The 16594-nt window shown below is 39.1% G+C and overlaps 1 protein-coding gene across 4 annotated transcripts in view; it reads left to right on the top strand.

Moving 5' to 3' along the window:
- DLG2 (discs large MAGUK scaffold protein 2) overlaps positions 1–16594 on the top strand; it is a gene marked incomplete at its 5' end in the record, with an annotated part of 1505837 nt that overhangs the window by 393731 nt on the left and 1095512 nt on the right. For 3 of the 4 annotated variants that reach the window (XM_084617709.1, XM_084617707.1, XM_084617706.1), the window contains one exon: positions 9432–9566. The exons of the other annotated variant lie outside the window; for it this stretch is intronic. In XM_084617709.1, the coding sequence (XP_084473835.1) occupies positions 9447–9566 (120 nt within the window). Of the gene's footprint in view, positions 1–9431; positions 9567–16594 lie in introns of those variants that run through there. 4 annotated transcript variants of the gene reach the window in all.

Genomic DNA, 16594 nt, shown 5'->3' with positions numbered 1-16594 from the left:
TTTTCTAAAGCGTATCTTCCAGAAAGCTATCCAATCTTGATTTGAAGACTTCAAGAGATGGAAAATGTACCACTTCCCTTTGTAGTTCGTTCCAGTTGTTAATCATCCAAAAGTTTAAATGTTGTGCAGCTTTGATTTAGTTTTTCAAGTACTGATAAAATTCAGAATAATTTGTTACATGTCTTGTTACCTAGATTTGTGTTTGGTATTCACTGACATTTAAGGCCGATAATTGGTGTCCAATGAATCCAAAGATATGTCACATCCAAAATAGAAACTGGGGCAAAGTATTTCTTGGCTTATGGATGTTCATCCATTGCACTCTCCACAGCTTGTACAACCTGTTCCAGCTTTGCTTCTTAGGGGGAAAATATCGGGTACACGTTTAAAAAACATGACCCTGTGTGTACGTGAAAGCATAGTGCACACATTAGAACAGATGTTACACAACTTTATCTCATGTTTTTCACTTTGCCATCAACTCCTTTTTTAATTGTTTCCTCCCCTAATATTATTGTAGAAGGAATAAAATACTAGCTCTTTAATATATACAGTGTTTTATCAAGTACAATACAAAATAAAACAGGTTCTTTATGAAGCTTTAGGAAAGCAGTAGTTTGATTTTTTTTAAAATGTATTTATTGGAGGAAAAATAGTCATTCTTAAAATAGAATTGTTATAATTAAAAAATCAATGCAGTAGAACACTGGAGGTCTACTCTTCTTTCATTCACACGGTTACCATGGAAATATGGATGTTATGCTTAAATGCACTAGTTTAGCTATAGTTCATAAACTAAAAGAGTAAAATGTTAATTCACAATTGTTGTATCAATGGCAAATCATAAAAGCATTTATAAATTTTTTTTCCAGTATTTTGAAACAATCACGGAAAATCCAAATTTTATTTTTGGCTAAATAATCATAGGTTTCTAACCATGTAGGTTTTCTGATGTCTCTATCTCTTTCATTGGATTGACTCACAGAAGGCCTGAATTCCTTAAGGGCCAAATTCTACAAGTTTGCAGACATGCATTTTAAAGTGACTGCACAATGTGAAGATCAGACTGTCATGTTAAAATGAGTTATGTAAATAAATCTTGTAAATTCCTCTGTGCTCAGGAAAGCAACAGCCCCTCTGCACACCATAGTGGATGGAGGAGCTTGTAACTTTTGGGAGTTGTGCTGATGGAGTTTATAACGGCCCATGCAGCTTCAAATGTTTTAGTGCTTTCTGAGGATGTTTGAGCTTTGAATCTTTACCATGGATTTCCTTGTGGTTATGGCCCCATATTGTAGTACAGATTGGAAATCACTTAGGAAAGTTGACAGCATTACCAACAATGATAGTGTTTTGTTAAATTCACCTAATTTGTGTAATTGACCTGCACAATCATAGAATATTAGGGATAGAAGAGACCTCAGGAGGTAATTTAGTCCAATCCCCTGCTCAAAGCAGGACCAACTCCAACTAAATCAATGAACAATGAACTTTCATTGTTGAGAACAGGAACTTCAAAAGTAAGAGTGATATGTGGCATTGACATGATTTCTGAATCTGGGGCTACCTGCCTTTTGGAAGGATATTGTCAGATCATAAATTCAGTGGGGAGGCTGCTATTGTCCCTTAGTCACTGAATACAATATGGACGTGTGACGGCTGCAATAATAGGGATTAAATGGATGACCTCCAAAGCGAGAAACAGGAGTCACCATCATGTGAACTGAAGAGCTATGTATTTGTAAATATATGCTGACAAGTAGATTATAGATAGAGTTGGCCAAAAAATTTTAACCAAAACATTTTCTCGGTGAAACTGTAGCTTTTGCAATGGTGAAACATTTCATCAATTTGGGTTGATGTTGGCAGATTGTTTTGGTGAAGAAGAAGAAAATTAAATTAAATTTAAAAAATCTTTGAAAAAATATTTTGTTTCAACATTTTTGAAATGAAACACTTTCATTTTTTGTTCAAAACAATTTTTATTAAAAATGCCCTTTTAGTTTTATTTTAAAAAAACAATCAAAAATGTTTTTAAATGGTCAAAATCAAAACTGAGCCTAAACCATTTTTTTGAGTTCTTGATTTACTGAACACTTTGAAAAAAATTGTTTTCAATTTTACCCAAAACTAATTTTTGTATGATTATTATTTTGAATTGCCAGCAAACCAAAAAATCCAGGATTTGCTCAGCTCTAGTTACTAGTACACACTGAAGGCCAAATGGGGCCATAAGTTAGTTATAGAAGCCTTATTCTGGTGCCTTCTGAAGCCTTCTGCTACCCCTTTCATTCTGGGTCTCTGTTCCTTCTTTTTCACTGTTAAGTTTTATAGCCTGCTGACACTAAGAAAAGCCCATTTCCGTGAAGTGAGTTGAAGACCTATTGCTCAGGACCACTGTTTAAGACCAGGACATTATTTATTTAAAACTTGGTTTTTGCTGCCATTTGCTTTCTTTAGATCTACCTATAAATGGATTTATGGCATTGTTTTGAAATTCTGCAAAAAGAACAGAAGTACTTGTGGCACCTTAGAGACTACAGCCCACTTCATTGGATGCATAGAATGGAACATATAGTTATATATATACACACACACACACACACATACAGATGAGTTGGAAGTTACCATACAAACTGTGAGAGGCTAATTAGTTAAGATGAGCTATTATCAGCAGAAGAAAAAAACTTTTGTAGTGATAATCAAGATGGCCCATTTAGACAGTTGACAAGAAGGTGTGAGGATACTTAACTTAAGGAAATAGATTCAATATGTGTAATGACCCAGCCACTCCCAGTCTCTCTTCAAACCCAAGTTAATGGTATCTAGTTTGCATATTAATTCAAGCTCAGCAGTTTCTCATTGGAGTCTCGTTGAAGCTTTTCTGTTGCAAAATTGCCACCCTTAAACCTTTTACTGAGTGGCCAGAGAGGTTGAAGTGTTCTCCTACCAGTTTTTGAATGCTATGTTTCCTGATGTCAGATTTGTGTCCATTTATTCTTTTGCGTAGAGATAGATTCAACATGTGTAATGACCAGCCAGCAATGCCCCTCTGCCATGTACATTGGCCAAACGGGACAGTCTCTACACAAAAGAATAAATGGACACAAATCTGACATCAGGAATCATTAAGTTACTTTCCTTAAGTTAAGTATCCTCACACCTTCTTGTCAACTGTCTAAATGGGCCATCTTGATTATCACTACAAAAGTTTTTTTCTTCTGCTGATAATAGTGCATCTTAACTAATTAGCTTCTCACAGTTTGTATGGTAACTTTCAACTTATCTGTATGTGTGTGTGTGTGTATATATCTTACTATATGCTCCATTCTAGGCATCCGATGAAGTGCGCTGGAGCTCATGAAAGCTTATGCCCTAATAAATTTGTTAGTCTCTAAGGTGCCACAAGTACTCCTGTTCTTTTTGTGGATACAGACCAACACGGCTGCTACTCTGAAACCTTTTGAAATTCTAACCACAAAGGCTTGGTTCATAAAAATACATATATTTTATATGGAGAAGAAACTGTTTCCGAGTAGATTATATGTTTTTCTCAAATATCCCATCAAACCCTTTCCTTTATACAACCACAGAGGACAGAAACCAGTAAAATGGTGATCTAATCAAGAGTGGGGTATTAAGTACTTGACAATCAGACAATTGTGTATTTATCAGCTTCCAGAGGAAAAAAAGAACCAAAGCACTATCAGGGAAGGCTGTTGCTTAAGTTAAACCTGCCCAGGGAAAAGTCTTCATTATTTACTGGCCTGAAATGCAAGAAGATATTTGCCATAGCAACCTTTACATAATAATGGCAGGGTGTCAGGAATGCCTTTTATATTACTGAAAAGGGGAAAACTGTGAATAATTTATTCAGCGCTCTCACTCACTCTGGAAATTTCAAGATTCACTCAGTTCAAAACACTATTTTAGCACCTCTGCTTGTCGCAGTTTCCCTTGTTTCATTATGGATTTATAACAGAGAATCTAAATGCCCTGTCCTGCAAACATTTACTGCCACTACCATAAGTAGTTCCAAGTGCTCAATAGCAAATTTGTACAGAATCAGGCCCCAGACTAGTAGTTCCTGCAGCAAAATATGGTTTTCCATAAAAGCCCTGTGAACCCATGCTACAATGGACCTGAGATCTGTAGCAAAACACTGTTTTTTCTGCAACTCCTTCCCACTGACATGAACAGCATGTTGAAGTTTCTGGCAAAACAATGTAAAAATTGAAAATATATACTGTATGAATTATATCAACTTCTTTAGGTTTTAGTCATAATTTTAAATTAATTGTATGCTTTTACCAGTTCAGTCACAGCAAGCCTGTGATCTTGCACTATCTCTAAAATACTAACACAGAGCTTGTTTCCCTGCTGGGTTACTCCAGTTTTACATGGGTAGGCTTCCATTGAAATAAATCGTGTTGCACTGGTATGAAACTGGAGTCAGGCAGGGGAGTTGTTACAGTACTGTAAAGTAGGTGTGTTGCAGTAGAGTTGATACATGAGTGTGAAATAGGAGATACATAGGTGAAGCAGTGCTCTGAAAGTAGAATTGATCCAAGGAATGGAAACCCCTACCTTATGAGAGGAGACTCAAAGAGCTTGGCTTGTTTAGCCTAACCAAAAGATCGCTATAAATACATCAGAGATATAAATACCAGGGAGGGAGAGAAGTTATTAAGTTAAGCGCCAGTGTGGACACAAGAACAAATGGATATAAACTGGCCATCAGCAAATTACGGCTGGAAATTAGGCAAAAGTTTCTATCAGGAACTTCGGGAACAGCCTTCCAGGGGGAGCAGTGGGGGCAAAAAACCTAAGTAGCTTCAAGACTGAGCTTGATAATTTTATGGAGGGGATGGTATGATGAGAGAGCCTACAATGGCATGTGCCCCATTGGTGACTGCCAGTAGCAAAAATTCCCTACAACTGGAGACAGGACACTAGATGGGACAACTCTGAGTTACCACGGAAAATTCTTTCCCAGATATCTGCTCAGGGTCTAACTGATCACCGTATTTGGGGTCGGGAAGGATTTTCCCCTGGGTCAGATTGGCAGAGACCTTGGGGGGGGTTGCCTTCCTCTGCAGCATGGGGTATGCGGACCACGGCTACTCCAACCGGCTGCCCAGGGACCGCAGCCTGGGGCCGCGGACTGTGGCTGCTGCGGCCGGCTGGGGACCGCTGCCTGGGGCTGTGGATGCTCTGTCCATCTGTCCTGAGACTGCTGCCCGGTGCCGCGGCTGCTCTGGCCAGCTCCCCGGGGATAACGGCCCAGGGCTGCGGACCACGGCTGCTCTGGCTGGCCGCGCAGGGACTGCTGCTGGGGCCAGCAGACTGCGGCTGATCTGGCCGGCTGCCTGGGGACCGCTGCCTTGGGGCTGGAGCAGTGGTTGGTGTGGCTGTCCCAGGGACCACCTGAGCAGCTGGCCCCAGAACCAGCTGGTTGGGTGGCTCTGGGGTCAGCCACACTAGCCCCTGCAGAAGTCACTGAGGTCGTGGGAAGTCACAGAATCCATGACTTCTGCAACCTCTGTGACATACAACTCATAGGAGTTGTGTGGCTAAATCTCCAGATTGACCTTGAAAAATCTCCACCATTATGTCTAACTCTCTCTGCTTACATCATAGCAGAGAGCATCTCCTTGCCCATGCTCTGCTCCCTTTGGGGAAGGAGGCTATTACTTTTTCTCTCTTGTGGTTGACGAGAAGGATGAGGATATTTCTTCTCAGCTTGCCACATTCCTCCTATACTATTATTATATACTGCATTACTATGCAGTTCAGTCTGCCTGATCCTAAGGAGAACAGGCATATCACTTATTTCAGCAGTGTTGTCTCCCAGTCATCTAATGGAAGCAGAGCATGCTCAGTACCTCACAGGATCGAGGACTCACTCATAGGGCATTTTGCTTCTTCTGCTTGAGCCCACACAGAGCGAGTACAGTGTTAATCAGAGTGCCTCCTTTTTCCTTTCTGAAAGGTGTATGATCATAAAATAATGTCAACATTTCACAGCCAAAGATAATTCCACTGTAGCCTCAGAATATGCAGGGCCCTGCATATTGTGCCCTTATTTAAAAGGGGTCTATATCTATCGGATACAGATCCTTCTGTGGCTTTTTGGACTCCAAGCTTCCAGTGGGGCTCTTTCCTGGGGTCTTGTGTTTAAAGAAGCCCTGACGGCTTCAGTGAATTTTGACAGCTCTGGCAGCACTTCTGAATGTAGAGATTTTCCCGTGTTGTGGACTTCCTGTTATCACCTTTGTGCCAAGGGCAGTCATCATAACCACCATTAGATGCTCAAGACAGGGGCCTAGGCATTATAAAATAAGTTCATTTCTTGAAGAGAGCAGTGCCTAAAAAATTAGATTATTAGACTAAGAAATGTACATGCTACAGTGCAAAAATGCTACAGGGGTCAGTTTGTGTAGATTCATGATCCAGCCCCTGCCAAATTAATCTCATGTTGGTTTCCTTGGAGGTTTTGATTCTCTAGCTACCAGTCTTCATGTACCAGCTGGCTAACATAGGAACAGGAGTCTGTTCTCTATGAAGGTCAGGGTCTTGCCATTTCCTGGAAGACTTCCTTTCCCCAAACATCTGAAGGCAATGTGAGTTGTAAAGACTTGGGGATGGTACTTTGTATTATTTGCTATTGCCCTAAATATCTCTTATGTAGGTGATCACTTAGGAGTCATACAAGGTGCATTTTTATGTCTACACTGTTTGATTTTCTTTTTGTAAGATTGCTATTTTCCTGTTTTGTTTTTAATTTTGAAATGTTAACTTTTTAAGACCATGCAGTATAAGGGTGATTCAAAGACTTTGCCAAATGAAGTCTTCAGTAATCCATTTGGCAGAAAGGAGGCCTCTGTCCTGGTCTAAACTTGATTTTCATATGCATCTACATGCTTGCCTGATTCATAGATTCATAGATATTTAGGCCAGAAGGGACCATTATGATCATCTAGTCTGACCTCCTGCACAATGCAGGCCACAGAATTTCACCCACCACTCCTAAAAAAGACCTCACACCTATATCTGTGCTATTGAAGTCCTCAAATTGCAGAGAATCCTCCAGCAAGTGACCCGTGCCCCATGCTACAGAGGAAGGCGAAAAACCTCCAGGGCCTTCCAATCTGCCCTGGAGGAAAATTCCTTCCCGACCCCAAATATGGCGATCAGCTAAACCCTGAGCATATGGGCAAGATTCATCAGCCAGATACTACAGAAAATTCTTTCCCGGGTAACTTGGATCTTACCCCATCTAAAAACCCATCACAGGCCATTGGGCCTATTTACCATGAATATTTAATTACCAAAACCATGTTATCCCATCATACCATCTCCTCCATAAACTTATCGAGTTTAATCTTAAAGCAAGATAGATCTTTTGCCCCCACTACTTCCCTCGGAAGGCTATTCCTTGCCTAGAAGCAGCTTCAGGTCTGTACATCTATCCATCTTTGCTTTTTTGAGTCAGATTTCTCTGGTGGATCACAATTCCCCAAGATCTGTGAATTTTTTCAACGAATTAGATGCTTAATTTTAATTGTTAATGTACTGTACTGAGAAATAAACCGTGATTTCTTTTTCTCTTTATTTACTTGAAAAGTGAAGGAGAAATACGAAAATTAAATCTCCAGTATTTTTTGTTGAGCAACATGTTACTGTGTTGTGGCTCATTTATTGGGAATTGCTGCAGCTACTGTAACTTTGAGATGTGATAGCGATATTGACCAGGGCAGCTAGATTCCTGTTTAATTACTAATAAAAGTTGTAGAATAAGTTTTGTTCCAGAAGTCATTGCTTATGCTTGTGGTTGTGATTAGTAATTAGCTATATTTGTATGACAGACATAAATGGGAATCGAATTAAGTAGCTGTTTTAGGATACAGTATAGAGTAATATCTAGCTTTAAACACCATTGCCTTTTTCATTCCTAATAAAAGGCACAAACAATGACAGACTAAAAATAGCTGTTTACTCGAAATTGACGATAGTGTCCCTGTGCCTGTCATTACAGAGAGGCTGAAAAACCTGCTGTCTTTCCCCTTCCCCTAATTGTTCTTCTTTAAATGCATGTCTTTCTGTTTAAGCTTCTTCACCTCATTGCCCACAAACAATACTCCCTGACTTTGGCAGGGTTTCAGTATCTCTGCAGATTTCTGGTAGGTTTATGTAAATCATTATTTTTAAAAATGCTAAAAGTCACTGAAGATTTTTCTATTAAGTTATGCTTATCCTACACAAATTGCTCTGTGCTGATAGGGAAGGTGGTAGTAAAGCCTTTACCACTCTTTTCCTCCCACAGTTATCTGCTGCAGTGGGGAGGGGGAGGAAAGTCTTTTCCGGTTTTATTTCTGAAGACAGCTTCTTAATCCAGTGTGAATGTTAGTGGTTTCCAGTGCTGGAAATGAAGAGTTGGATCCTTGCTTTGGACTTCATGTCCTTTCAAACCAGTAAACAATCAGTTAATTGGTAGCATCCTGTGGCTGACAGGAGTGACAGGAGTCATTTGATCTTATTTTTGTGCTTGTGAATTAAGGTTTAGCCTTCTGGCTAGATTCTGGGTTTCATCTTTCTGGAAGATATCTAAACATTATACATTCAGAGTTAGTAGTTGCGAAATGTGAGGTACAATCTTCACTAGGATTCTCTGCTTTCATTTTAATTTTTCTCTGTCTGTAATCCCAGTCGGACAAGAAAACATAGCTTTTAAAGTCTATGGTCCGTGTTCTTAGCTAGGAGCACAAGGAGATTCATGATTTTTATAATTAGTTCATTGCATTTTTATTGAATGAGGGTGAAGGAGTAGGTGGGACTTTTTAGCCATTTTAAAACAGATTAGCACAGTGGACTGAACTTGCATTTGAGGAAACATTAATAAGCCAGCCAGCCAGCCATTGCCCCTAATCAGAGACTGTATTTGTAAGTAGAACGTGTTGAATCTATAATAGTTGATGACGTTGTCTTTGTTAAAAGGCATGCTGCATCTTTAACAAGACTAGACAGAAACATTGAAGAGTCTACAGTAAATCTCAGAATAGAAAAAGACTCCTTCCTTCATTTCCCACATGTAAAATTTATTCCATTGGTAAAATATTTTAAAAAAAAATCAAAGCCATACGGAGATATTAGTAACTGGTTAAATTTTAATTCCTCACCTTTCCCCTCTGAGTGAGTCTTTGCCCCCTCCCCCCTTTTATATTCTCCCCAAATTTAAAATGCTGGAAGGAAAAGCAACTGATGTCTAAGTTTCAGATGCCGAATTGTCTGCTAATTGAAATTACTGGGCATAATGCTATATATAGCCGATGAAGAGATATATAGCTTTTAGTCAGTGCCTTCAAGACATGTCTGTTTGTAGTCAGAAAAACAGAGATCAATGCATTTTCAAACTGACAGAGAGAACGGATGCTCCTTAGTAGCACATGCTCAGGATCGTGTGTGTTCCGTTTGTGCAGAGCAGAGAAGCTGAATACTGGTCCATATGCTCCTTGTTTACTGCAATGTTTTTTGCATGTTACTGTGCACTCCGGACTAACGTGAAGGTAAGAAGAGATGAGACAACAATGTGGCAGAAATGTACATGTAAAAGCAGCTGCAGAAAATGTCTACCTTGTATTGCTCAGTACTTTGGAATTGCTGGCTGAACAGGCATATTATTACAGGTGGTTGTGAAGGCTTTGTTTTATTGTGTCTATGTAGCTTAACTAGAGAAGCATGTTTTAATTTTACAGTATAGTGACCTTCAGTTTTAACTGTTTGCAGTTCAGGTCCTACCTTTGTCTGCTATGATAAAAATGTTTTGGTAATGTCCAGGTAGGCCAGAAACAAGAATCTAAGGGCTGTTTGTGGAAAGCTACCTAGAATTCAAATACTCTCCCCTCTACTGCCTCCTCCTTACCCTTATTCCCAAAGTGATAAATCGGCATGTTTTCTTGTTGATTACTGTCTGAGAGCCAGGGGTCTTGTTGTAGCTGTATTTTCATCCAGATTTGTTTTTAATTTGTCACCAAATCCATACAAACAAATGATAAGAAATGTCCTGAGAATTAAAAAATATATTATTACTCTGCAAAATACTAAGGAAAATAGTCTGCTGGCAGCATCAATCTCATGGTCACTGTTAACCAGCTTGTGTCACTCATGTTTGCATTTTTTGCTCTGTTAATTAGCCTTAAAACTTCAATATAAGTTGCTAGATTTATTCCCTTGTCAGCAACTAGGACAATATTAGCAGAAAGGATCACTGACACTGTATTCAGCTCTGAGCCAAGCAAGTGGGCCAGCTGTGGGAATCCAACTGCATAATTTAAATGAATTACAGTCTTCTGTCAGCATATTGGGGAGGTACTATTTGCATTCTGATTGTATCAGGCACAGTGGAGTGTTTCTTTCTGGGAAGGAAAGCATTATGAAAGAAAAGTAATAAAAATATTTAACTGGATCAATACTTGTAAAGAATATTTGGGTTTTAGACTGCTTTTTAACATTCCTGTGAATAAAAGTAAGCTTTCTTTATGTAGGCTCGGTATGAAGAACAGATTTGATAGTGGAATGATGATCTTTGTATTGCTTATTAAGTCAAAAGGAATTTTTGGTCATTAGACTTTTTTTTTTTAAAAAGGTATCATTTCGTCAACAACTTGCGTTCTGGGAACATAATCCTGTAAATGTAATCAAAGTGTGTGCTGCAGATAGTTCTACTGAATTTTCAAGACTTTGCTTTTTATTACTTTTTCATTAACTTTTGGAATCCACTTTCTTGCCCACGTCTGACAGGGAAGATGAAAAAAATACAAATTATCTTTGACTACTTGGACAGCAAGCCAACATGTACAGCTAATAATTTTGAATGCCACTGTCTTATTAAAAATACAGTTACTTTTTTTTTCTTATGGTTTTTCTGGAAACGTTTCTGGCAGCAAATTATACCCACTTTATATGCTCTGTATTCTATGCAGCAAATTGTCAATAAACAATAAAAATGTTCAGAGACCAATTATTCTCTATTGTTTAAGATCATCACATTTCTCTAACTGTGTAGAACTGTATTGAAGGTATTCTGCTAAAATGGTACTGATATTGAGACATGACTTTTCAGTCTAAATAACAATGGATACAGGAGAAGTTGCAGTAACGTTTGTAATCGTAAGTTTCACAAGGTAGGTACTTTATAAGTAAGTACTATGGTAACTGTTAGTCTCATGGGTTTAAATTTAGAAATGCCTTTACTTAGATTCACAGACAGGGGAAAATAAGGGTTACTACACAAAAACTCTGACCAGATCCTGATGTGTGTTTTTGGATGAGTACTGCTTAACTTGTGGGAACTTCTTTAGCTACTTAATAGCTAGGTTTATTCATTTGCTGTACAATATCAGCATACTGAATATTATTTATATTTATTCTGAATGGATTAACTTCAGATGTTTCTATTTTTCATCTAACACATCAGTTTTCAAGTTATCCTTTCATGGGAATAGCAGTATAAAAAGCCGCATAAAGTTCCCAGATCACTGGGGTAGCTGATCAAGTGGCAGTGATTACCACCTACGTGTGCAGTAATATTTTTTTAATTTTCCTAATTTATTTTCCCAAAATAGGAAATTACTTATTAAATAGGGTTTTAGTGAAAGGCAGCCCCCCACCAATCCTTCTAAAACATATTATACAGCGTTTCTGCAGAATTCTGGTATTATTAAATTGGTTGGCACTAACATGATCCACAGCTTTATGGGTGGCCAAAATAAATGCAATGCATTATAAAACATCTGTTTCCAGTTTTGTATTTTTCCCCCCTTTAAAGGGATGGAAAAATCCAAGTGGTTCTCAAATATTTTAGTCTTTAAGTCACAATATAGAATTAAATTGTAAGTACATACTGTTACAGCAAGTAGGCTAGCTTTAACTAAAAAGTGAAAAAGAAAAGAGGTTGTGTCTGTTTCTGGTGGCAGATGCAGGTTATGGTGCTGTAAGGATCAGGTTTTTAAGTGCAAACAGGACTCACGGTTCTTGATTTCAAGTGTGGGTGAAAAGAAAAGGAGTACTTGTGGCACCTTAGAGACTAACCAATTTATTAGAGCATAAGCTTTTGTGAGCTACAGCTCACGGATGAAGTGAGCTGTAGCTCACGAAAGCTTATGCTCAAATAAATTGGTTAGTCTCTAAGGTGCCACAAGTACTCCTTTTCTTTTTGCGGATACAGACTAACATGGCCGCTACTCTGAAGTCTGGGTGAGACCACCAGCATGAACGTATTTGACGTATGAAAGCTAGTAAAAGGAAAAGTAGGCTCCCCCTTGCATTGTCATTCAAAACACATTTTTGCAGTTGACTAAGGAATAGTATTGACCAGGAACATCTACCTTCTTGTATAAATAACTATTTCTTTTTGTGTGTGCAGCAGTGAAGCAGCAATGCTTAATATATATGGGAGAAAGATGTGTGAAAAGCTGTGAGCAAAAAGTCTTTCTTTCTTAAGAAAATTTTACTTCAGGTAAAAGCATATAAAACTTCACACAGTTTCAATTTTAAACTGAAAAGAAACAAAATTATGTTTTGAATTTAAACTTTGTGCTATTAAAATATAAAGTCTTGTGGGATGGTGTCTAAATTATAAGATATTTTGTACCTCAGCCTCCGATGACATCTTCTGCTATGTAAGAGGACAGGTTTAAATTAAAGTTTAAGAGCAATATATCCAAAGACAGAAACTTATAGTGGTCATTATAAAAAGACTGGATACTTACCACATGTGGTAGTTACACTTGCCATTGTAGCTGCAACATTTCCCATCCAAAATACAGCACAATGAACACCACAAGTGTTGCTTGATCATAAATGTTTATGGTTAGAATTGTGCCCATTGTATAATAGTCACCCTTAAAATATTTCCATTCTTGTCTTAGATAACTAGTGTATGTTTTCACAGTATTTACAGTATTCTGTGTATAAGTGTAGGAAGTGTTGTGGATACTGAGGTCACGTTGTATAAGGCAAGACAGAAATGTTTTTACAGGTGATGCCTGTCAGTGTCTTAAGTTATTTTGCTGAAGTTTGGGGCTAAAATCCTGGCCCTGTGGAAGTCAGTAGGAGTTTTTGTAATGGTGCTCTTGGCCCCTGGCTGAAATTTAATGGGTTGTTTCGGTTTTATTTTTGGCTAGCCCTCTCCCAATACCAGGACACAGGGGAAGGATCTAAAAGGAGTCAGGATCCTGAGGCTGACAGATCCCCAGGGCCAATGGGAAGAGGCCAGCACTCCAGGTCAGTTGGATTGACAGGGCAGGCAGGCCAGTGAGGGAGTCAGGAACCCAGGGCCCAATCTCCATGTGAGCTGGGGCTGCCAGGAGACAATAAGGCAGAGCCAGAGAGAGTGCAGCAGCCTCGAGCTGAGGAGAGGATCTGGAGCAGCATCCCGGAGGAGAGCTGAGCTGGAGGCCAACTTGATCGCTTTCTTTGAGAAGATAACAGATTTTTTTAGAGAAAGGAAATGCAGCAGATTTACTCTACCTGGATTTCAGAAAGGCATATGATACAGTTCCACATGGAAAATTATTAGTTAAATTGGAGAAGATGGGGATTAATGTGAGAATTGAAGGGTGGATAAGGAACTGATTAAAGGGGAGAGTACAACGGGTCATGTGAAAGGTGTACTTTCAGGCTGGAAGGAGGTTACTGGTGGAATTCCTCTTGGGACTAGTCTTATTTAACATTTTTATTAACGACATTGGCACAAAAAGTGAGAGTATGCTAATAAAATTTTTGAATGACACAAAGTTGGGAGATATTACCAATATGGAGGAAGACCAGAATATTATACAGGAAGATCTGGATGACCTTGAAAACTGGAGTAATAGAAGTGGGATGAAATGTAATAGAGCAAAGTGCAAGATCACACATTTAGGGACTAACAACAAGAACGTTTGCTATAAACTGCGGGCATATCTGTTGGAAGCAACAGAGGAGGAGAAAGAGCTGGGTGTATTGCTTGATCACAGGATGGTAATGAGATGCCAATGTGATGTGGGTCTCTCAAGTAACAAGGCAGGACCATGATATCTTCAGTCATTTGTTCCTATCACACTTGATATGTGTGGGGAGGCCATCAACACGACTTTCTCCGTTTGAGGCACTTCATGTTCAGAATTCACTTATCACAGTAGTGAGCCATGACTTGAACTTCAGGGTCTGATGTAAGGCACATTATTTTGTTGTGTGTTCGGAGACATATCCTACAAGTTAGCCAGTACTCCTAAGAGATGTTGAATGCCCTTAATTCTCATTTAAGTAGGTGGGAGTTGAGTGCCATTGGTGGTTCACTCCTCTGTGTCAACAACTCTTGTTAGACCTGACATGCTACACCTAATGCACTGTAGATATAAAATACACCCAAAAAGTGGTATGTAATATACAACTGGAAATCTACTAACTCAACTGATCATTAATATCATTGTGTGGTATATATACGGGGTGTGTACAAAGAGTTATAAATATGTGCTAGAATTATGATCTTAAGATGTGTTTGGCAAGCAATGCATAAGACCAGCCTGCCTTAGACAAAGGAATATGTATTTGCTTGTCTGAAGAGCCTGTTTCTCAGGCAGAGACAATGAACATTCATTCATATATTTATATGAACGATAAAAAAACCCATCAACCTTACGAGCGGGGGAGACAGCCACTTAACTGTAAAGCCTGGAGTTTGAACCTCAGATGGTAAGCAATTGAAACAACTGATAGTATACAATATTGCTGTATTATAAAAGTGTATCGAGTAAGATCTTACAAAAGCCTGTGACCCATTGGTGATTAATATCATTGTGAAATGTATGCATTAACTCTGTTTGAGGAATTATGGATACTCACTGATGTTATGCTTTTAAGTCTGTGATCAAAACACAGGAAGAAACAGATTTCTTAAAACAGGATCAATGAACTTTGGGAAGACAGCATGTTATCTACAAACGCAGCAGGAGAGAGAAGCTTTGTCTGGGCTTACTTTTCAAAAATTACATTTCAGAAGTTTACTGGACTATAAAAAGAAAGGGGAGAGATACCTAGTTATCCATCACTTAGGGGATTAAAAGGGCTGAAGATCATGAAATCACACAACATTGGATCCTTCAACCAAACGGGTTGAAGTCTCTGGGACCAGAGTTTAGGTGAGAAACCTGCTTAGGCAAAGGCTGTAACTTGCTGAAATGAAGTTTTAGTTTTAGAAGCTCATTGTTACTTTTGTTTGTTTATAACCTGTCCTGTGTTTATTCCTTATCCTTATTCCTTGGTATCACTTAATTGTATGTCCTCTTGTTAAATAAACTTGTTTTACTTTCACGAAAACCAATTCACTGCCCTGATTGAAGGAAAGGGTGTATCTGCCAGTTAATCTAGCAGGTTGCAATGTATTGTCTCTTTAAAGGAGCAGTGAACTTAATAACATATGTAAGTGTTTCAGTAAGGGGGCTGGATTCTGCAGAGAGACATTTCTGAGGAACTCAGGAGTTGGGGCTGACTCTTTGTTACCTGCAAAGCAAGGTTTGGACTGTCAGAGTCCTGAAGCATTTGCTGGCAAGACAGACAAGCTGGTGTGTCAGGGAGTTGTCACACAAGTTTAACACTGAATGCATCCGATGAAGTGAGCTGTAGCTCATGAAAGCTTATGCTTAAATAAATTTGTTAGTCTCTAAGGCGCCACAAGTACTCCTTTTCTTTTGCGAATACAGACTAACAGGGCTGCTACTCTGAAACAAGTTTAACAGTAGCAAAGCTCTCACTTGCTGAAGTTGAGAGGGGTAACAAAGTAATTCACAATTCTGGGAACCTCAGCAGATGTCAGATTGGAGAATGATTTGGAGGAAATTTGGAACTGAGAAGGTGTTGTGAAAAGTAACTGGGTGGTGAAAGACAGGGTGTGACCTCTATCATTGTAGGCTGACTGTTGGTTTCAGGGCTGTGAGCCACAGTAGCATAGAATTGAAGGTACTCAGCATTGGAGAGCAGGCCTCATTGGTCTGGGCTGAACCCCTCAGTGTCAGAGAGGACACTCAGCATCTCACTGGAGGTGCTATGGACCTGGCAGGACTGGGCTTTCGTTGATCATTACTAAGTACTTTCTTTGTTTATGGGTGTTAATAGGGGTGGTGATGTGACTGTTTTTCATGTTTAACATTTGACTACCTAGGCCTGCTGGCTTCAAGTATGGGATCATTACTTAGTGTCACCCCTTGACACTGGCTGATGTAATTTATGGGTCACATTTTGATATGACAGCTACAAGCTGCCTCAGTGGTGCAAAAGATCTGTAAAGTTGTTCTAAATGGGCAGCTGGAGATTCTCCAAATGTAAAGGAATCCCTGGCTGGGTATGAGTGCCTAGGCCCCATGGCAAGAGCAGAAGGCTGCTAAAAGCTGGTGTAATTTGACTACTTTTGCTTGCTTTCCTCTCCTTCCCATAACACTTATGTTTTTAAAATATAATTTACTAATTTAACTTACCAATTTGCAATTTAAGCACAGAGTGGTTAAGGTAAAAAACACAACATTATTTCTTTATTGCCAACAGCTATATAATATCA

The sequence above is a fragment of the Lepidochelys olivacea genome (assembly GCF_965140295.1).
Source record: "Lepidochelys olivacea isolate rLepOli2 genome assembly, chromosome: 1".
In the NCBI taxonomy this organism is placed as follows: Eukaryota; Metazoa; Chordata; order Testudines; family Cheloniidae; genus Lepidochelys; species Lepidochelys olivacea.
This window is presented reverse-complemented; position numbering and strand designations above follow the sequence as displayed.